The sequence below is a fragment of the Leucoraja erinacea genome, chromosome 2 (genome assembly GCF_028641065.1).
Source record: "Leucoraja erinacea ecotype New England chromosome 2, Leri_hhj_1, whole genome shotgun sequence".
Lineage (NCBI taxonomy): Eukaryota > Metazoa > Chordata > Chondrichthyes > Rajiformes > Rajidae > Leucoraja > Leucoraja erinaceus.
Genome location: NC_073378.1, coordinates 39689203 through 39712582, shown reverse-complemented (window position 1 = coordinate 39712582; position 23380 = coordinate 39689203). Strand labels below are relative to the sequence as shown.

Genomic DNA, 23380 nt, shown 5'->3' with positions numbered 1-23380 from the left:
TAGCATTTTGTGGTTATCTGTGGTACCAACTAGCATCCGCAGTTCCTTTTTATTACATTAGTGTGGGCCGTTTGCAGTCACCTTATTACAGGAAGAAAGTAGAGGCTTTGGACAGGGTGTAGTAGAGGTTTATCAAGATGTCAGCTGGATTAATGCAGATCAGTTACAAAGAAAGATGGGACAAACTTAGTTTGTAATATCTGGAGCATTGGAGGCTGATAGGTGACCAGATAGAAGTTTATTAAATGATGACAGGCTTAGATAGAGTAGACGGTCAGAACCATTTCCCAAGTTCGAAATGTCAAATACTCGAGGGCATAGCTTAATGGGAGGGGTAACATAATCACGTACTTTTCTTAGACTGAGAGTGGTGGGTGTGGAATGAGTTGGCGGTGGAAGCAGATATGATTGTGGCTTTCATATAGGTTCATGAATATGCAAGGAATGGAGGTACATGCATCATGTGCAGGTAGAAGAGATCAAATAAATCTTGCATCGTTCGACATAGATATCATGGGCTGAAGTTCCTGTACTATACTTGCCTTTTTCTACCAAATCTAAATTTCATTAACTTGGATTCATTGGTTTGAAGTGAAGTTCAAAAATATGAACTGATATTGAACTATGTTTGAAGTTGTGAGTTCTCCAGCCAAGTAAATTAAAGCAGAAACAAGGAATTGCAGATGCTGGTTTACAAGAAGAAAACACCAAGTGCTAAAATAACTCAATGGGTCAGGCAGCATCTCTGGCAAATATGGATAGGTGATGTTTCAGGTTGATCCTTCTTCAGACACAGCCACAGGGTGAACAGAGTCTCAAGAAAGGTCTCGACCCAGAAAATCACCTATCCACGTTCCGCAGCCTGACCTTCTGAGTTAATCCAGCGCTGTGTCCTTTTGTGTATTTCAGAGGCATCTGTAGTTCCTTGTTTCTAAGATCAGAACAATGCTAGGATTGATTGTAATCATAGCTCAACTGAGATCCCTCTACTCTTATTCCCATTCCGCCTCTCTCCATGCTTCCATCTTGCTTCCTCCAAAAACAACCAAAAGGAATAAGAGAAATTAAGTTGATACTTTTAAATTTAACATATTTTTACAATTTTGTTTATAGTTATTCATTCATGGGTTGTGAATGTTGTGGTCAACACTGGAATTTATTGTCCAGTCCTATTTGCCCCTGAACTGAAGAGGAAATTAAGAGTGAATCAAATAAATAATCAAATGCTTGATTCTACTGATTCATGAATTAGTAACAGGGATAAGAACACACTAGATAATGAGCGATACAAGTTTTAAGAAATGACATCTTGGTAATATGGGTGCTTTCAATTTTTATTTTTTTATTTTTATTTTTTTTTTTAATTTTATTTTTATTAGAAGTACGGTAAATTACAATCCTACACAACACATATATCTTAATACATTTTTTGTACCGCTTCATTTTTTTTGAGCTTTAAGAAAAAGGTAGAAGTAAGGAAAGTAAAGAAAGTGCAAGAGAGTCGTGAAGTGCAAGAGTGTTGGGAAAAGAAAGCCCCTTAGGAAAGAAATTAGAGAAGGAAGTAAAGTGAGAAAATAGACCCTAGAAAAGAAAGAAAGAGAAAATAGAAACAATCGCTCTATTATAACATTAAACTCCGCAGAAAGGGGACTACCAACCAAGTCTGCTTTCAATTTAACCATATAACAATTACAGCACGGAAACAGGCCATCTCGGCCCTACAAGTCCGTGCCGAACAATTATTTTCCCTTAGTCCCACCTGCCTGCACTCATACCATAACCCTCCATTCCCTTCTCATCCATATGCCTATCCAATTGATTTTTAAACGATACCAACGAACCTGCCTCTACCACTTCCAGAAATATTTCAAATGTCATTAGAAACGGGAATAGTCCCCGAGGATTGGCGTACTGCGCATGTTGTTCCATTGTTTAAAAAGGGTTCTAAGAGTAAACCTAGCAATTATAGACCTGTTAGTTTGACTTCAGTGGTGGGCAAATTAATGGAAAAGATACTTAGAGATAATATATATGTAAGCATCTGGATAAACAGGGTCTGATTAGGAACAGTCAACATGGATTTGTGCCTGGAAGGTCATGTTTGACTAATCTTCTTGAATTTTTTGAAGAGGTTACTAGGGAAATTGACGAGGGTAAAGCAGTGGATGTTGGCTATATGGACTTTAGTAAGGCCTTTGACAAGGTTCCTCATGGAAGGTTGGTTAAGAAGGTTCAACTTTGGGTATAAATGCAGGAATAGCAAGATGGATTCAACAGTGGCTGAATGGGAGAAGCCAGAGGGTAATGGTGGATGGCTGTTTATCGGGTTGGAGGCAGGTGACTAGTGGGGTGCCCCAGGGATCTGTGTTGGGTCCTTTGTTGTTTGTCATGTACATCAATTATCTGGATGAAGGTGTGGTAAATTGGATTAGTAAGTATGCAGATGATACCAAGATAGGGGGTGTTGTGGATAATGAAGAGTATTTCCAAAGTCTACAGAGTGATTTAGGCCATTTGGAAAAATGGGCTGAAAGATGGCAGATGGAGTTTAATGCTGATAAATGTGAGGTGCTACACCTTGGCAGGACAAATCAAAATAGGACGTACATGGTAAATGGTAGGGAATTGAAGAATACAGTTGAACAGAGGGATCTGGGAATAACCTTGCATAATTCCTTGAAGGTGGAATCTCATATAGATAGGGTGGTAAAGAAAGCTTTTGGTATGCTAGCCTTTAAAAATCAGAGCATTGAGTATAGAAGCTGGGATGTAATGTTAAAATTGTACAAGGCATTGGTGAGACCAAATCTGGAGTATGGTGTACAATTTTGGTCGCCCAATTATAGGAAGGATGTCAACAAAATAGAGAGAGTACAGAGGAGATTTACTAGAATGTTCCCTGGGTTTCAACAACTAAGTTACAGAGATAGGTTGAATAAGTTAGGTCTTTATTCTCTGGAGCACAGAAGGTTAAGGGGGGGACTTGATAGAGGTCTTTAAAATGATGAGAGGGATAGACAGAGTTGATGTGGACAAGCTTTTCCCTTTGAGAATAGGGAAGATTCAAACAAGAGGACATGACTTCAGAATTAAGGGACAGAAGTTTAGGGGTAACATGAGGGGGAACTTCTTTACTCAGAGAGTGGTAGCGGTGTGGAATGAGCTTCCAGTGGAAGTGGTGGAGGCAGGTTCGTTGGTATAATTTAAAAATAAATTGGATAGGCATATGGATGAGAAGGGAATGGAGGGTTATGGTATGAGTGCAGGCAGGTGGGACTAAGGGAAAAAAAGTTGTTCGGCACGGACTTGTAGGACCGAGATGGCCTGTTTCCGTGCTGTAAGTGTTATATGGTTATATGGTTATATGAAAAACTGAACCAGGTTCCTACTATCACAATTCACAACAATGCGGGATTTAATTTCAGGTCGCATTTTGTACACAGAACTAGTAAAGTTTAATTACCCAGTGACAGAAATTGAATCCAAACCTCACAACCTATTAGTCATTTAATACTCTCAGTTAAACAAAAACTCAATCATGTTTATGGTAGCGAACAGTGCATGAGTAAAAGTGCATCTCCTGCAATGTTATATTGGGATTTTTTTCCAGGCTTTAAAAAATCTCATTGCTGACAGCCTAAACCCAATTTGAAGAAATTATATATTCAGTTTAGATGTCTCAATTAGTGCACTCGATTATGAAATCCCCATCTCAATTCCATTCATTTTTTTCACAGGAGAGTATGATTAATAGCACCAACTAGATTCCCATGAATCAATGGAGGTGCAAGAGACTTCAGATGGTGGAATTAGGAGCGTACTGTAATTCAGCGGGTGGAGCTGCATCCAAGGGGTGAAAGGAATTGTCGTTGTTTTGGGTCAAAACCTTGTGTCGGGACCGATGCAGGGTTTTGAACAGAAATGCTGACAACTCCATTTCATCTCCTCACTAACCCCACCCCAAGAAAGCAGCACAACCTGCTGAGGGTATCTCCGGCAGATTGTTTATTGTCGCATGCATCAGTGTGTGAAATGTTTCCTGCTTAATCTCACAGGTTCTGTTTTAACACTTCTTAAAGTGGAGGAAACCAAGACAATTTTCTTAGGTAACATCCACTTTCATGCTGGAGCAAAGATAAGGCCTACTTTATAATAGGTTCAGACTCATTTCCATTTACTAAGTTGTAAGTGGTACATATAAAGATTTAGCACTGCAAAGATAAATGAATAAACATATTTAACACCCAGGAATCATTTAGTTAAGTTTTCAATGAAGCAATGATTATTTATTCTACTTACTACTTGTAGGTTTCAGAACGAATGTATTCAAAGACATGGGATACACCGAGTTGGAATTGGTCAGCAATTGGTGTAACCCATGGATTGTTCTCTGCTTTGAAGACTTGCTTTGGGCCAGTCAGGTCCAAATTACCTGAAAATGTAGACAGAATTCAAATTAATTTACAAAGCCATTTCATATTTTATGTAAAAATATCAGTAAACCAATCCAAAGAAATTGGCTCCCTTATAAGAAAGTAAATCTTAATTTATTTTGCACAGCCAAATTGATTGTGTCTAGACATTAAAAGCTGTCAACAGAAAAAATAATCACTTCCCTTTGGTGTATCCACATCCTTAACAACTTGTGAAAGAAAGAACACAGAAACAAATGCATCGAAATATCACAGCAAACGGTTCAGAAGACGTTTTCACTTAGAGGTCCCAAGCAGATATTTATGAAATGGAGCTGAAGGATATTTACGTTTTTTTTTTTTAAATCGATACAAGCTTGTACAGAGCACCACAAGGATTACAGGTTGGAATACAATTTAAACCTCTACACGTATAGAATATACACTTTAGTATTCACTTGTCACTTCCTTATTAGAGCTTACAGATTTTTTTTAAAGAAAGAAAGTCAAATCAATAGACTCCTCAATTTCAATTGGAAGATATTTTTGCAAAGATTTGTTTCAGTGATTAAAGAAACTCAGATAAATTAATTTTTACCTATGGGTATTTTTTTTTGTTTGCCAATACTTGTTATTAAAAAACTGAACATAAGATATTAATTCAAAGTACAATTCTTCCCCAGTAGTTTTCCATTCTTTGAAAATATCCTAAAATGTTTCATTTCAGTATTATATAGCAACGACGTTTTAATTATAAGAATTATAAGAACATCATAAAAGTATATCCCTAGTGCTTTTGTTAATCAACAAGAATACAGCGAGAGGAGGTATAGATGAGGTAGCTGTGAGGGTTCATCGGTTTATGGTGGATTTCAGTAGATAATTTGGCCATTTGATATAAAGATCTTTCAAAATAAATGTCAAATTGCCTAATTGAATTTGAGGGTATGGTGGATGCTGATGAGAAAAGTGATTAAACTGATAAGTTTCGCATGGATGCAGGAAGCAGCAACAACGCAGTCATAGACTAGTGGAGAAAGAGCGGCGCAAGGTGCCAGAACAAGGAAGCGAAACCTGCCAACTCCCACAGTTAACTCAACTTCACCCTCTTCCACCCTGTAAGGATGCTATTCTTCTCTTCCATCTTCACAATTCCACATCTATTAATGCTTTCTACTCCAGGCCATCTGAAAAAAGCTCCTTCAAGAAGAGCGGCTTCTCCTCTGCCCCTCTTCTGCATTTCCTTCACTTCCTGCATAACAGGTCTTCTCCTCCCAAGACAGAACAGAGATAGAGACCCTGTCGCCCAGCCTGAAAAAGGTTCCTATTCGAATGTCACCTGTTCATGTTGATGATGGGGAGGTCAGGACCATGATGAACTGAGGGAGTGTCACCACTTTTGGTAATCTCCTTCATTCTTGGGAATTCAAAATGCCGAAGCAGGTCATGATGCAACCAGTTAATGGGATCTCTACTGTACATTTGTAAAAGCTCAAGAGAGTATTTGTCAACATACCAAATTTCCACAATCTTCTAAGGAAGTAGAGGCATTGTTGGGTTTTCTAAATGATTGCATCAATGTACTGGGTTCAGGACGATCTTCAGAGATATGCACGTCTATAATCTTAAAGTGGTTGATTCTCTCCATCACCGACCCGTTGATGAAGACAGGTTTGTGGATTCCCGTGCTTCCTCTTCTAAAGATTTATTTGCACCTCTCCCAATCTTGTCTATTGCCCCTGATGCTACGATATGGCACCCTCCAGGGGCCACGGAGCTTTTTCGAAAGTGGGGAGGCTGAGCGATCACTGGCCTTGGGGATACCCGAGATGAAGCGGGGGTAGGGTGTTGGAGCGAGATGCACCCCCCCTCCCACTGTAGGGACTTTTTGAAATTTGATGTATTAAAATCATATTTTAGTGCATTGTAGAAATATGATATCAATTTTTTTGTTTGAAGTATGTTTTAAGATAATGTAGGGCCTACATGAGACAATAGACAATAGGTGCAGAAGTAGACCTTTTGGCCCTTCGAGCCATTCAATGTGATCATGGCTGATCATCCCCAATCAGTACCCCATTCCTGCCTTTTTCCCATATCCCCTGACTCCGCTATCTTTAAGAGCCCTATCCAGCTCTCTCTTGAAAGTTCTCTTCCAGAGAACCTGCCTCCACCACCCTCTGAGGCAGAGAATTCCACACACTCACAACTCTCTGTGAGAAAAAGTGTTTCCTTGTCTCCGTTCTAAATGGGTTACCCTTTATTCTTAAACTGTGGCCCCTGGTTCTGGACTCCCCAACATCGGGAACATGTTTCCTGCCTCCAGCATATCCAAAACCTTAACAATCTTATATGTTTCAATAAGATGCCCTCTCATCCTTCTAAACTCTAGGGTGTACAAGCCCAGCTGCTTCATTCTCTCAGCATATGACAGTCCCGCCATCCCGGGAATTAACCTTGTAAACCTATGCTGCACTCCCTCAATAGCAAGAATGTCCTTCCTCAAATTAGGGGACCAAAACTGCACACAATACTCCAAGTGTGGTCTCACTAGGGCTCTGTGCAACTGCAGAAGGACCTCTTTGCTCCTATACTCAACTTCTCTAGTTATAAAGGCCAACATGCCATTCGCTTTCTTCACTGCCTATTATACCTGCAAGCTTACCTTTGTAGACTGATGAACAATGACCCCCCAGATCTCGCTGTACTTCCCCTTTTCCCAACTTGACGACATTTAGATAGTAATCTGCCTTCCTGTTTTTGCTATCAAAGTGGATAACCTCACATTTCTCTACATTAAACGTCATCTGCCATGCATCCGTCCACTCACCCAACATGTCCAAGTCACCCTGCATTCTCATAGCATCCTCCTCACAGTTCACACTTCCCTTTGAGAGATAGGAGCCGGTGATTACTATTTTTGTTATTGCTTGACCTCCAAAAACTGGGGGATAATAATACAGGCCACCCGCCCACCTCACAAAGTGGGGGGATATATCTCTCATCCCCCCCCCCCCCCCCCCCCATCCGGATCGATGCCAGTGCGTTCCACGGCACAGAAAATTTGACCCAAAAAATGTGTTAAATGTGTTATAATTTCAAGTGCTATTTTTTTTTGTTTGTAGTTGGAAAAGGGGACAAGAAATAATCATAACATTTCCTGATTTTGCAAAGTCATATAAATTATGTTTTGCTCGGGAAAATAATCAGTGTATTTTGAAAGTATGCATTCTCCTTTTGACGTATATTTCATTTTGATTTGAATTTAGAATTAACAAACCATGACATTAATAAAGGGTCATATATGTTTGTGGAAACGTTGCTTTTTTAAAAGTAAGACTTTCGAGAAATCTAAAATGCATTATAAACATACATTTCAATGCACTGTCTCTTGCCCAGAGTAGGTGAATCGAGGACCAGAGGACAGATTTAAGGTGAAGGGGAAAAGAATTCATAGGAATCTGAGGGGTAACTTTTTCCACAAAAAGTGTGATGGGTGTATGGAACAAGTTGTCAGAGGAGGTAGTTGAGGCTGGGACTATCGCAACATTTAAGAAACAGTTAGACTGGTACATGGATAGGACGGGTATAGAGGGATATGCAAAAGCAGGTAGTGTTGCTGGGACATGCTGGCGGGTGTTGGCAAGTTGGGCCGAAGGGCCTGTTTTCACACTGTATCGCTCTATGACTACATTATACCTCCACCATGCATGAATGCTTCAAAATCAAGTGGTCGAGTTTTATTGCCATATACTCAAGCACAGAAACATAGAAAATAGGTGCAGGAATAGTCCATTCGGCCCTTCGAGCCAGCACTGCCATTCAATATGTCCATGGCTATTCATCTAAAATCAGTACCCCTTTCCTGTTTTTTCCCCATATCCCTTGATTTCGCTAGCCCCAAGAGCTAAATGTAACTCTCTCTTGAAAACATCCAGTGAATGTTTCAGAGTGCACCCCCAGAGGTGAGGTCTGTTCAGAGCTGGGAGGGGGGTGGGGGGGGGGGGGGGCAGAGGAACAACTCCAGGACTGTTTGTAGTCTGTAGACTGGGCAATATTGTTTCCCAATCAGAAGCCTTGGATGAACTATGTGATCCGCACTCTTCTGAAGTCCAGACACCAGGCATTCATGTCTGAAGATACTGAGGACTACTAGAAGACCAGATACGACCTTAGTAAGGCCATCAAAAAGGCCAAAAGGGACCTGCTCCAAGCTGGAGGATGAGATGGATGTTCGGCAGCTGTGGCGGGACCTGAATGCAATCACCTCCTACAAGGCGAAATCAGGAGGCAGCACACATGTCAGTGAAACTTCACTCCCTGACGAGCTCAACGCACTCTTTGATAGGGAGAACACCGATGTACCTTCCCGAGCCCCCATTCGCTGTGATGGTATCTCAGTCACGGTCACTGAGGTTGACGTCAGGAAATCCTTCAGAGGGGTGAACCCTCGGAAACTGCCTGGACCTGATGGCATACCCGGTCGTGTTCTATAAACCTGTGCGGACCAACTGGCTGGAGTTTTTACAGACATTTTCAACCTCAAACTTCTGAGGTCTGAGGTTCCCACCTGCTTTAAAAGGGCATCAATTATACCGGTGCCCAAAAAGAGCAAGGTGACGTGCCTCAATGACTATCGACCAGTGGCACTAACGCCGGTGGTGATGAAACATAGAAACATAGAAAGTAGGTGCAGGAGTAGGCCATTCGGCCCTTCGAGCCTGCACCGCCATTCAATATGATCATGGCTGATCATCCAACTCAGTATCTCGTACCTGCCTTCTCTCCATACCCCCTGATCCCCTTAGCCACAAGGGCCACATCTAACTCCCTCTTAAATATAGCCAATGAACTGGCCTCAACTACCCTCTGCGGCAGAGAGTTCCAGAGATTCACCACTCTCTGTGTGAAAAAAAGTTCTTCTCATCTCGGTTTTAAAGGATTTCCCCCTTATCCTTAAGCTGTGACCCCTTGTCCTGGACTTCCCCAACATCGGGAACAATCTTCCTGCATCTAGCCTGTCCAACCCCTTAAGAATCTTGTAAGTTTCTATAAGATCCCCTCTCAATCTCCTAAATTCTAGAGAGTATAAACCAAGTCTATCCAGTCTTTCGTCATAAGACAGTCCTGACATCCCAGGAATCAGTCTGGTGAACCTTCTCTGCACTCCCTCTATGGCAATAATGTCCTTCGTCAGATTTGGAGACCAAAACTGTACGCAATACTCCAGGTGTGGTCTCACCAAGACCCTGTACAACTGCAGTAGAACCTCCCTGCTCCTATACTTAAAACAATGAAGTGCTTTGAGAGGTTGATCATGGCACAAATCAACTCCTACCTCAACAAAAACCTGGACCCACTGCAGTTCACTTAGCGCCACAACAGGTCAACGGTGGATGTGATCTCACTTGCTCTCCACTACGCTCTGGACCACTTGGACAACAAAAACGCATATGTCAGGGTGTTATTCATTGACTACAGCTCGGCATTTAACACAATCATCCCCTCTAAGCTGGTTACCAAACTCTAAGAACTGGGTCTCTGCGCATCCATCTGCAATTGGATCCTCGACTTCCCCATTCACAGAACAGTCTGTCCGTATTGGTGAAAAATGTGTCAGCCTCGATAACAATCAGCACGGGAGCACCTCAAGGCTGCGTGCTCAGCCCCCTGCTGTACTCACTCTATACTCATGACTGCGTAGCCGAACTCCATCATCAATTTCGCTGATGACACCACTGTTGTGGGACGTATCACTGATGGAGATGAGTCAGAGTATAGAAGTGAGATCGACCGTTTGACCAAATGGTGCCAGCACAATAACCTCGCTCTCAACACCAGCAAAACCAAGGAACTGATTGTGGACTTTGGAAGGGGTAGGATGGGGACCCATAGTCCCATTTATATCAACGGGTCAATTGTGGAGAGGGTCAAGAGCATCAAATTCCTGGGCTCTGAAGATCTCTCCTGGTCCGAGAACACAGATGCAATTATAAAGAAGGCACATCAGCGCCTCTACTTCCTGAGAAGATTGCGGAGTCAGTATGTCAAAGAGGACTCTTTCGAACTTCTACAGGTGTAGAGAGCACACTGACTGGTTGCATCGTGGCTTGGTTCGGCAACTTGAGCGCCCAGGAGCGGAAAAGACTACAAAAAGATGTACACACTGCCCAGTCCATCATCAGCTCTGACCTCCCTACCATCGAGGGGATCTACCGCAGCCGCTGCCTCAAAAAGACTGCCAGCATCATCAAGGACCCACACCATCCTGGCCACTCATTCATCTCCCCGCTGACCTCAGGTAGAAGGTACAGGAGCTGGAAATCTGCAACATCCAGGTTCAGGAATAGCTACTTCCCCACAGCCATCAGGCTACTAAACTCAACTCATACAAAACATTAATAGCCCATTGCAGTTTATCTGTTTAATTATTTGTGTGTGTCTATATTTATTCAATGGTATATGGACACACGGATCTGTATTTATGCATACTATATTCTGTTGTGCTGAAGCAAAGCAAGAATGTAATTGTTCTATCTGGGACACATGACAATAAACTCTCTTGAATCTTGAATTGGCCGCCACTGCCTTCTGTGGCAGAGAATTCCACAGATTCACAACTCTCTGGGTGAAGAAAGTTTGTCCTCATCTCAGTCCTACCCCTTATTGTTAAACAGTGACCCCTGGGTCTGGACTCCCCCAACATCGGGAACATTTTTTCTGCAGTTACAGTAAGTGAAAATCCAGCAGGCAAACAGGATGCTTTTTCCAACCACCCCCATTTGAAGGTCACTATCTCCCACCGCTTCTACCCAATGCTTGGTACCTACTTCCAGCAGCCACTGGTTGTCCTCCAGGATGCACCGAGCCGCAGCCTGGTTCATGCCGGTCAACAGGGCAAATTCAGCGCAGAGACTCTCACGGCAGTGGCGCAACGCTTCCTCCTCGCCTTCAACCCTAGGCCCGGCCGCCTCCGACGACCCGGGATTTTTCACTGAGGCTGCTCCATGGCCGAAAGCTACAGCGAGCGGCTCACTAGCCCGGCAAACACTCGCCATCCCGGCTCCCCGTCCGCATCTGCACCCGCTGCTGCTTCTGCCTCCATCCCTCCCTCCGCCCCGGGTCTCCAACACCCACGACCAGGTTGCTCAGAGCACAGCCGCGCCTCGTCCAAAGCCGGAGACACTGAAACATGTCTCTAGCCAAAAATATGGGGGGGACTGCCCCCCCCCCCCCCCCCCCCCCCCCCCCACCCACGGCCCATATCCTCAACAATGGCGAGACCAAGCATAGATTAGGTGACTGTTTTGCAAAGTACCTGCACTCTGTTCACAGTGGCCATCTTGTGCTTCAGTTTGCATGTCATTTCAACCCCATTTTCTATTCCCAAACCAACCTTTGTGTCCTGCGGCTTCTCCATTGCCACAGTGAGGTCAAACACAAACAAGAAGAATTACACCTCATATTCTGCTCAGTGAGCCACCGTTAAATACATTGAATTTTCCAATTTCAAGTAAACTGCACTCCCAATGTTCCTTTCCAGTTCTCTTTGGCTTTCTTCCATCCTCTTTTTCTCCATCATTAGCAAGAACCATTATCCTCTCTCAACTGATTCCATCTTCCCTCTACAATCTTAGTGCTGATGCCGGGTCCTGACCAGAAACCTGTGTATCCCTTTGCCTCCGCTGATGTTGTTCAATCTGTTAACTTCTTCGACCAGTTTATTTTTTGCTCGATTCCTCTATCAGTAGTCTTTGTATCTCCCAGATGAGCCAATCCTCAGATAAATCCTATTTTCCTTCCGCTCCTCTTATCCCTCTGCTCAGTTAACAAAAAAATGTAATTCTCATATATGAAATTGATCTCGCATCAAACATTTTTTTTTTAAAGAAGGAAGCACCAGACTTCCATGTTATAGAAGGAACTGCAGATGCTGGAAAATCGAAGGTAGACAAAAATGCTGGAGAAACTCAGTGGGTGAGGCAGTATCTATGGAGCGAAGGAAATAGGCGACGTTTTGGGTCAAGACCCTTCTTCAGACCAGACATCCATCAATTGTTGTGTGCAGAATTTCCTGACCTCATATCTGGAAGACCTTGCTATAAGTTTTAGTCTCTTCCATTTAACCATGTAATCCCTTACCAAAATTTCCAATATTGAGAAAACTGACCTAATCATCCCGTCCCGCTAATTTCAAGGGATCAAGTGCTCCAAAACTTGAAGTCCAGATATAACCTTTACTCTGAAGATCTAAACAGGATTGTGTAACCATAGCAGTACACAAAATGCTCTTGTATTATATCCCTCCATAATATTCATGGCATCAGGATAGCGGCTGGCACACTTTCTGTTAGATTTTATAATTACTTTTTATAAGAATCATTACTTTTTAAAATATTTACTGTACAGTCTCCCACAAGTATATTTGTTTTTCATGATAGAGAAAATAAACCCTTCGATCCTCATGTGGTCCAAAGCTTTTGCAGTCTTTTTCCTTTTTACTGTTTTATATATCTCAGATTCAATTTTAATTGTCATTGGCAGTGTACAGTACAGAGACAACAAAATGCATTGTATGCAATGTATCTTATGAATAATTTATGTTTTGTGTGTAGCCTGAGTCTACGAGCTTGTGATACAGCTGCAAGCAAGACTTTCACTGTACCCGTTTCATCCCATACTTGTGCATATGACAATAAACCTGACCAGCCTTAAATCAGTAAATATTGAAATGCACGTGACATAGTTTTGTCCATTTAAATTAGTTTAGTTTAGAGATACAGTGTGGAAACATGCCCTTCAGCCCGCCGAGTGCGCACGGACAGTGATCCCCGCACATTGATGTTATAGCAGAGCATTTGGAAAGCAGTGACAGGATCGGTCAAAGTCAGCATGGATTTATGAATGGGAAATCATGCTTGACTAATCTTCTGGAATTTTTTGAGGATGTAAATAGTAGAATGGATAAGGGAGAGCCAGTGGATGTGGTGTATCTGGACTTTCAAAAAGCCTTTGAGAAGTTCCCACACAAAAGATTAGTGAGCAAAATTAGAGCACATGGTATTGGGGGTAGGGTATTGACGATACCCAGATGTGGCGTTGAAGGACGAGAAGCCAAAGAAAAGAAGTGGAAGCCAAATAACTGAACGGACATGAGGCCGAAACGCCAAATAACCGAAAGTGTACGAAGCCGAATCGCAAACTAACCAAAAGGGTGGGACACCTAAAAGCCAACTAACCGAAAGGCTGCGTCGCCTACAAGCCAACTCACCGAATGGCAACTCAGCCGAATAGTCAAGTAACGGACATGATGTCGCCGGGGGGGGACACACTTGTCAATGATAGGTCCAGACCCCCGCGTCTATAGTATCACTGGCCGGTGGAGACGGGAGGGTGAGGGTCATTTTCCCTCACAAGCCAAAGGTGACTGGGCACTCTGAACGAGTTGGCGTTTCGGCATAGCGGTGAGTTGGCTTTTAGGCGACGCAGCCTTTCGGTTAGTTGGCATTTCGACTTTGTACGCTTTCGGTTAGTTGGCGTTTCGGCTTTGTTTATGGTCGGTTATTTGGCTTCCACTTCTTTGCTTCGGCTTCTCGTCCTTCGACGCCACGTCCGCACATGGGTATTGACATGGATAGAGAACTGGTTGGCAGACAGGAAGCAAAGAGTAGGAATTTACGGGTCCTTTTTAGAATGGCAGGCAGTGACTAATGAGGTGCCGCGAGGTTCAGTGACGGTTATTTACAATATATTAATGATTTAGAGGAGGGAATTAAATGTGACATCTCCAAGTTTGCGGATGACACAAAGCTGAGTGGCAGTGTGAGCTAGGAGGAGAATGCTGAGGCTGCAGGGTGACTTGGATATCGTGGGTGATTGGGCAGATTCATGGCAGATGCAATATAATGCGGATAAAAGTAAGGTGGTGGCAAGAACAGGAAGGCAGATTATAAGATGAATGGTTTCAGATTAGGAAAAGGGGAGATGTAACAAGACCTGGGTGTGCTTGTACATCAGTCACTGAAAGAAAGCATGCAGGTATAGCAGGTAATGAAGAAAGCTAATGGCATGTTGACCTTCATAGCAAAAGGAGTTTAGGAGCAAGGAGTTCCTACTGCAGTTGTATAGGGCCCTGGTGAGACCGCACTTGGAGCATTGTGTGCAATTTTAGTCTCCTAATTCGAGTAAGGGCATTATTGCTATTGATTGGGTGCAGCGTAGGTTCACCAGTTTACTTCCGGGATGACAGGAATGACATATGATGAAAGAATGGGTCGACTGGACTTGTGTTCACTGGAATTTAGAAGGATGAGAGGGGATCTTATAGAAACATATACAATTATTAAAGGATTGGACAGGCTAGATGCAGGAAAAATATTCCCGATGTTGCAAAATTCTTACAAAATTCTTAAGGGGTTGGACAGGCTAGATGCAGGAAGATTGTTCCTGATGTTAGGGAAGTCCAGGACAAGGGGTCACAGCTTAAGGATAAGGGGGAAATCCTTTAAAACCGAGATGAGAAGAACTTTTTTCACACAGAGAGTGGTGAATCTCTGGAACTCTCTGCCACAGAGGGTAGTTGAGGCCAGTTCATTGGCTATATTTAAGAGGGAGTTAGATGTGGCCCTTGTGGCTAAGGGAATCATGGGGTATGGAGAGAAGGCAGGTACAGGACACTGAGTTGGATGATCAGCCATGATCATATTGAATGGCGGTGCAGGCTCGAAGGGCCGAATGGCCTACTCCTGCACCTAATTTCTATGTTTCTATGTTGGGCGAGTCCAGAACCAGGGATCACAGTTTAAGAATAAGGGGTAGGCCATTTAGGATTGAGATGAGGAGAAACCTTTTCACCCAGAGTTGTGAATCTGTGGAATTCTCTGCCACAAAAAGGCAGTGGAGGCCAATAAGCGAGTTCGGCATTACAACTGTGCATGCCCAGGTCATGTGTCATTCGGGATAAACATTCTCACCAGCTGAGCTACTGTGTGTTAACGGACCTACGTTTCACACGTATTTTCCAGTTTTGCTTCTTCGAGGTAAGAAAATACTGCGTTCAAAACTATTATTTTGGTGTATTTATGGTTCATTTGTATAAAACTACGATGATTTTGGTGATTTTATTGCTTTATGCTTCGGTGAGTGAACAAGATCGTGACGATGAATAACATCCGTTTTTTATTGTTTTTGTTTTTTTGCGGGGGGGGGGGGAGAGTGAAATGAAATGTATGATTTCTAAAACTATCAATCGATAACATTAAAAGTTTTTGTGGGGTTTTCACCTCTTATTATACTAGTCCACGGACACGGGCTGTGTCCACGTTTGTTGACCTGAATGATTTCTACATGTACAGTACATGTGTAAGTAAAGGTGTGTAGTGCAAAACTTAGTCACGAGTCTCCTGACTAATCATGTCTCTTCTGATTCCCATTACATTGGATAATTTTAATCAGTATTTGACATTCCAATTTCCTGTTATAATCTTGTATGGCATGAAAGAAGACTTCTTTCAACCATCTAGCATCAAAATAGCTATAAGCCTTGCCTTCTTTGTAGTTGCAAAGCTGGCGAGACTTCAGTGAAGTAGCTGGCTGGTTAGCCTCATCATAAATGGCAAGATGATTTGACAGCTCGACAGATTCTCCAAGCCACCCATCTTTCCGTTCGCTCATGGGATCGGGAAGATTTCTTTCTCCACATTTCAAGAGTTCCTTGTATTGATCAGCATGACACCGTTTTTCTTCACCGGCATTCGGTAGCACAGGCTTCTTCATGTATGATGCAGCATATGCAAGAGCAGCGAGTCCGTCTTTTCATCCCGTCTTTTTCAACCCCCTGTCCGCTAAAAAATGCTTCAAAGCGTCGATTTGCCATCACAGAAAATCATCCATATAGACGTAATTTGGGTCAGCCACAACCAATATATGATTCAAAGAAGACGAAAACTCAGACTGAAAATGTACTCACAGTTTATACAGCGCTGTGTTCGCTTTTTTAAAATCCTGAATGACCTTGGACAAATCCTATGATTCCTTCCATAGACTTCAGTTCAGCCTTCAACACGATAGTCTAGCCAACCTACCATGCAGGACCTCAAAACCCTTGCTAAAGGTCCATGTAGACACGGTAGTCCCCACCAGATTGTCTGAGAAGCTACTGGAATTGGGGCTCAACACCCCCCTGTGTGCCTGGGTCCTGGACTTTCTCACCACCAGGCGCCAGGTGGTCAAGATGGGGGGAAATACATCGAAGTCCCTCACCCTGAGCACAGGATCCCCCCCAGGTTTGTGTCCTCCTGCTGTACTCACTGTACACACATGACTGTGTGGCTAGGTTCAGCTCCAACTCGATAATCAAGTTTGCTGATGACACTGTGGTGGTGGGCCTGATCTCAGACAACGATGAGAAGGCCTACCGGGAGGAGGTGGCTGATCTGGCTCTCTCTGCACTCCCTCTATGGCAAGAATGTCCTTCCTCAGATTTGGAGACCAAAACTGTACGTAATACTCCAGGTGTGGTCTCACCAAGACCCTGTACAACTGCAGTAGAACCTCCCTGCTCCTATACTCAAATCCTTTCGCTATGAAAGCTAACATACCATTCACCTTCTTCACTGCCTGCTGCACCTGCATGCCTACTTTCAATGACTGGTGTACCATGACACCCAGGTCTCGTTGCATCTCCCCTTTTCCTAATCGGCCACCATTTAGATAATAGTCTACTTTCCTGTTTTTGCCACCAAAGTGGATAACCTCACATTTATCCACATTATACTGCATCTGCCATGCATTAGCCCACTCACCCAGCCTATCCAAGTCACCTTGCAGCCTCCTAGCATCCTCCTCACAGCTAACTGCCCCCCAGCTTCGTGTCATCCGCAAACTTGGAGATGTTGCATTCAATTCCCTCGTTCAAATCATTAATATATATTGTAAACTAGACCAAGTGCTGATCCGTTGGGTCTGTTCCCCCAACGTGCGGTTGTGGGGGGGGAGGCGGCATGCAGCGTCACACTCACTAACTATCCTCGCCCCGCACTCGCGCTAATTACCCCCCTTGATATTATATTAATATTATTAATTTGCTCCTTTTACCCCATAAACACCCTAGAGGGGGGGGGGAGGGGGGGAGAGAGGGGGGAGGGAGAGAGAGGAGGAGAGATGGGAAAGAGGGGAGAGGGATAGAGAGGGTGGTCTGAGAGGGGAGGGGGAGAGGTGGGGAGCAGGGAGGGGGAGGGAGGGGGGGGGGTAGGGGGTGTGTGGAGGGGAGGGGGGTTTAGGGGAGGAATGGTGGGGGAGGGGATGGAGGAGAGAGAGAGAGGGGGAGAGGAGAAGGGGAGAGGAGAGAGGAGAGGAGAGAGGGAGGAGGAGAGGGGGGGGGGGAGGAGGGGGGAGGGGAGAGGAGAGGGGGGTCGAGTGGAGAGGGGGGGGTGAGTGGAAAGGCGGGGAGAACCTAAAAAACATTTTAGAACCAAAAAAGACACATTCTGCAAGCATTGTAGAACCAAAAGAGACACTTTTTGCAAACATTTTAGAACCAATAGACACTTTTTGCAAGTGTTTTAGAACCACTAAGGACTTTACATATAAGTAGACATGTGTTCAGTGTTATTCACAGCTCAGAGAAACGTGACCCTCTGCCTTCCTCCATCTTGAAGAGACTGTGAGGCACACCACTTCCTGGTTTTATAGTCCCTCCCCTCTGCTGCCAGCAGGGGCAGCAGAGAGAATGGGGAATTTTGTAAAACCATTAATATCTCTGTCATTTTTCATCAACGGGAAAAATCCTCGGCACACATACGGCAGAGGGGGGCTCTGAGCAAGGTGGCCAAAAATGACAGCCGTAAGTGGCGATGTTCTCTTGGAAATCGCAGCACAGATGGCCAAAACCGGTCAAGAACAGACTTTTAGTAATATAGATAGAAGATAGATAGAAGATAGCTGGGGCCCCAGCACTGAGCCTTGCGGTACCCCATTAGTCACTGCCTGCCATTCTGAAAAGGACCCGTGTACTCCTACTCTTTGCTTCCTGTTTGCCAGCCAGTTCTCTATCCACATCAATACTGAACCCCCAATACTGTGTGCTTTAAGTTTGTACTAATCTCTTATGTGGGACCTAGTCAAAAGCCTTCTGGAAATCCAGATACACCACATCCACTGGTTCTCCCCTATCCACGCTACTAGTTACATCCTCGAAAAATTCTATAAGATTCGTCAGACATGATTTATCTTTCGTAAATCCATGCTGACTTTGTCCAATGATTTCACCATTTTCTAAATGTGCTGCTATCCCATCTTTAATAACTGACTTGTCCTGTTCATTAGACATTTCATTCTTATAAATACATACAAATTGGGTCTCTTATTTGGTCAAAATGTTAAATGTTTAGTCAAACATTGGCCTAGAAATGTTTTCGCAGATCAGTGGTATTAAATGCAGAATATGTTACAATCTGCATGTTGGATATGACATCCATTGAAGCCAAACCATGGAAGAGAACTTCTTTACCCAAAGAATATTAATTACCTGACAAGAGGTTAGTCAACGGTTTATGATTCTTGCTTTCCGTACCATCTTAAATAAAATGACATGCCTGATTTTCCCATGTAAAGGTGCACAACTGAATCAAAAGTGCCTTGGAAGATTATAATTTGAAGCATCTGTTACTTTAAGAACATGGGATAGAAATCGTCTAGTTGTAGGGATCCGTCACTCTCTAAATGCATATATTCATCAGTGTTATTTTGGTGATGTTAACTTTGGCAAGTCCCTGCCTCGATTCCCAATGTCAAATTTAGCATCTCAAGAAAATAATATGGTCAAAATGAATGACTAAATGACGACAATCATGTGTTGTTATTTATTTTGGCAAGTTATAAAAAGAAATGGATATGAAACTTGTTATTTTTAAGCACAGGAAGAGATCTGTTGCTGTTGTCTCATTACCATTTTATTGTCTGTTGTACAATTCCGTGAACACTTGTGTTTAGGTAATGCTTCCTTTAGAATACTCATTCATTCACTTATAATTAGATTTTGCACCATATTTGCCTTTGTTTTGTGGGAAAGCGTTTAAGAATCATTTAGCAGAGCCATATTATTCAGGCTGATGCACACAACTTCAAATAGGGAAATAATGAGGTGCACTCTGATCCTAATACACCTCTCTCCTTTAATTGGAATTTAAGGTCAAGCATTAAGAAATGCAACTTCAAACTTTGAAGATTACACCAAATGCTAAGGAGGGCAGAAATAATAGGGAAATATTAACATTAACCATAAAATAAACTTCAAGGAACATGTGGTGAATACATTTTGGGAAGAGGATCAAAAAGCCTCTGAGTATTCAAGATGTAGAGAAACTGGAATCTGGGGGCATAACTGCACAAATCACTCAAAGTAAAAATGCAGAGTAAAAAAGGTCTATTAAAAAACATAAAACCATTGGAATTTTTTTCTGGAGGAATAAAATTGAAAGGGGAGAAATTATGATTAACCTAGAAAATCTTAATTATACAACAGAAAATCTCCATTCTCCATATTAAAGAATGTGAAGGCATTGGAGAAGATGCAAGCACCAATGATACCAGAACTGAGAACCACCACAGATCAGGAAGCATTGAACAGGTTGAGAATCTCCATGGTACAGAGATGGTCTGGTAGAGGTCTATATAATTAGGACCATGTTTGATAAGTACATTTGGAGGATGTTTCCAGTGAAACAAAGGATGTGCAGGAAGAAGGGGTGGGTGGGAGAGTGGGACAAGCTATATTGCTCCTATACACTCAGCAGAGTGAATGTGCTGTAACTATTCCTGTGCTGTAACCATTATGTAAACCTGAGAGATCACACAAAGATGCTACTTCTATCCACAAATAGTGTTGTGATGCTATAAACTCAGCAATACACATTGATAGTAATCATAATTCATCAGTAAACAGCAATTATTCACGTTTGGAGGGGAGTGGTCATGGTGCTTGTGAGACACATGTATGCAATTGGCAATACCAATTATACTGCGTACCTTTAAAATTGAGATGTCAATATATTATCTCTCTATTCAAAGATTAAACAATAAGTTTGAAGTAATTAGACAATAGACAATAGGTGCAGGAGTAGGCCATTCGGCCCTTCAAGCCAGCATTGCTATTCAATGTGATCATCCACAATCAGTATCCGTTTCCTGCCTTCTCCCCATATCCCCTGACTCCGTTATCTTCAAGAGTCCTATCTATCTATGAGAATTATGAGAAGAACGAAGAAAGCATAGAGATTCAGATACTTTATTTTACTGGCTAAAAACAAAAGATTGTGGTGGTGAGGCAAGACCTGGAGAGCATCAGATTAAGGAATAACCTCCCCCCTTGTAGTCGCCATTTATCTTAACTCAGTATGTTATAACTAGTATGTTATAACTATAACCAGTTACTTTTAAATTTTATCTGCCTGTAATTATGTGGGTGGGATTTATTATGTGGTCGAAGGCGTGTTTGCTCGCACAGATGCCCTAGTAGTTTTTAGTTTAGTTTGAAAAAGCATGGGGGAGAGGTCATAGCTTTCGACCATGCACGAGTTTGACTACGAGTAAGATCAAAATGTACTTAAGGGCCTGTCCCACTGTACGAGGTAATTCAAGAGTTCTCCCAAGTTCCTGATTCGAGCTTGTGTAATGTACATAGCGGGTACGTAGGAGCTCATGGATGTCACGTAGAGGCTCGTATGAGTAACGGTAGGTACTCGGGAAATCCGGTAAACTTGTGACGTTTTTTCAACACTGTGAAAAATGTCCATGAGTAAAAAACTACTCGGGATGAAAAAATGTTTTACTTTTTACTCGTACGAACCCCTACTCATTCGAGCTTGTGTAATGTATCGATATTATCTCCTTTGTTTTTTTTTTAAATGTTTTGTTTATTTTATTAGAAGTTAATACAGTACAAAACAGTACAGTGGAGCCTAATTTTAGGTGCCAACTATGTCATACCGTAATCCATTCTATGTACAACCTCTAGTTTTATGTTTTGAGAAGGGAAGTAAGACAAGAAAAAGAAAACAATAGAAAGGGGAAAAAGAGGAAAAATAGATGGTAGAGAATAGAAAAACATGAAGTGTGTATATAAAAAAAAAGAAAAAGTAGAAAGTAGAAATAGGAGAGAAGGCCCCTTAAAAGAGAAATTTTCAAATCTTTATTCGGAGATGTAGATCTAACCGCGGCATGAATTGAAATCCGCAATCTTACGGTACCGCTGCATCACATGATTCCAAAAAGTCGATGAAAGGAGACCAACTCCTTAAGAATTGGTCATATTTATCTATTAGTCGGAGTCTCATTTCTTCAAGGCGTGCTACGTCCATCATATTCCTAATCCACATTTTAACAGTTGGTATGGTTGTATTTTTCCAAAATTTAAGTATCAATTTCTTTCCAATTATTAACCCATAATTAAAAAAAGCGTTTTGGTCTTTATTTAAATTGATATCTTCTACTATTATTCCAAATATAATCCATTCCGTTTTAGGTTCTATTGTGGACTTAAAAAGCTTTGTAAATATATCGCTCCAAAATTTATTCAACTTTGACATCCTACAAATGAATGTGTTATATTAGCGTTTTGAAACAAACATTTATCGCATCTGGGTAAAATTTATTCAACCTCGTTTTTGAATAATATAGTCTATGTAATAATTTGAATGGTATTAAATTTTGTCTTGCATTAATAGAACAATTATGTGTGTTCATCAGATACTTTTCCCATCTATCCTTCGAGATCTTTATCATTAGCTCATGTTCCCAATCTTCTCTTAGTGCTTCTGTTGAGGGTAATTCGCTATTTAATATATTATTATAAAAGTATGATATTAGTTTTTGTGAATCAGCCTTAATATTCATTGCTTCTTCTAAAGGGTCTAAAAATATAGTTTGAAATCTATGTATATATTTCTTCATATCTGAGTCATCGTATGTCACATATCTGCATATATTTAAAATATTGATTATCCTTCAGTTTAAATGTTAATTTTAAATGTTGAAATGATAACAGTTTCCCCAATTCATACATATCCACTACTTTCCTAATCCCCAGTCTATCCCATTGTTGATATGTTTTGTCGATGAGAGATGGTTTGAATGCGGGATTGTTGGATTGTTCACTAGTGGGGTTAGTACTGATAAATTATTTAATTTCAAGGATACTTTTATTTGTTTCCAAATTCTTATTGTATTGTGAATCATTGGGTTCTTCTTATATATTATACTATTCAATTTTATCGGGTGAGAGCAAGATCATTCCTATATCGTGCGGATAGCACTCCTCTTTCTCCATTCTTATCCACTCCAACTGCTGAGTGGGACTTTCCAACCAGTACATTATGTTCTTAATATGCACTGCCCAGTAGTAATACATAACTTAGGTAATGATAAACCCCCAACTTCTTTAGGTTTACACAAATGCTTTCGTTGAATTCTGTGTGCTCTGTAATCCCATATAAAATTAGTGATAGTAGAATCTAGTTTTTTGAAAAAGTATTTTGGAATATATATTGGGATCGCTTGAAACAAATATATTAATTGTGGTAAGAAAGTCATTTTTATAGCATTATTTCTACCTACCAATGAGAGCGGGAGCGTTTTCCAAAATTTAATCATATCATTCAGTTTATGTAACATTGGCGTAAAATTGGCACTAAATATTGATTTGTGTCTTCTCATAATTTGAATACCCAGATACTTGAATTTTTCTGTTGCAATTTTGAAGGGGAATTTTAGTAAGTGTCTCGAATCCTGTGGTTTTAAAGACATAATTTTGCTTTTATTCCAATTTATTCTATATCCTGAAAAAGAGCCGAATTCCTCAATTAATGTTAATAATGTGGGTATACTCGTTTGTGTATTAGTAATATATAAAAGGATATCATCAGCGTATAATGAAATTTTATTCTTTGAGTCCATAGTGTTATATCCGTGAA

The 23380-nt window shown here is 41.8% G+C and overlaps 1 protein-coding gene across 1 annotated transcript in view; it reads right to left on the bottom strand.

Moving 5' to 3' along the window:
• rsu1 (Ras suppressor protein 1) overlaps positions 1-23380 on the bottom strand; it is a 166726-nt gene that overhangs the window by 51175 nt on the left and 92171 nt on the right. Inside the window, exon 8 of the mRNA XM_055655180.1 lies at positions 4300-4432. Coding sequence (XP_055511155.1) covers positions 4300-4432 — 133 coding nt within the window. The remainder of the gene's footprint in view (positions 1-4299; positions 4433-23380) is intronic.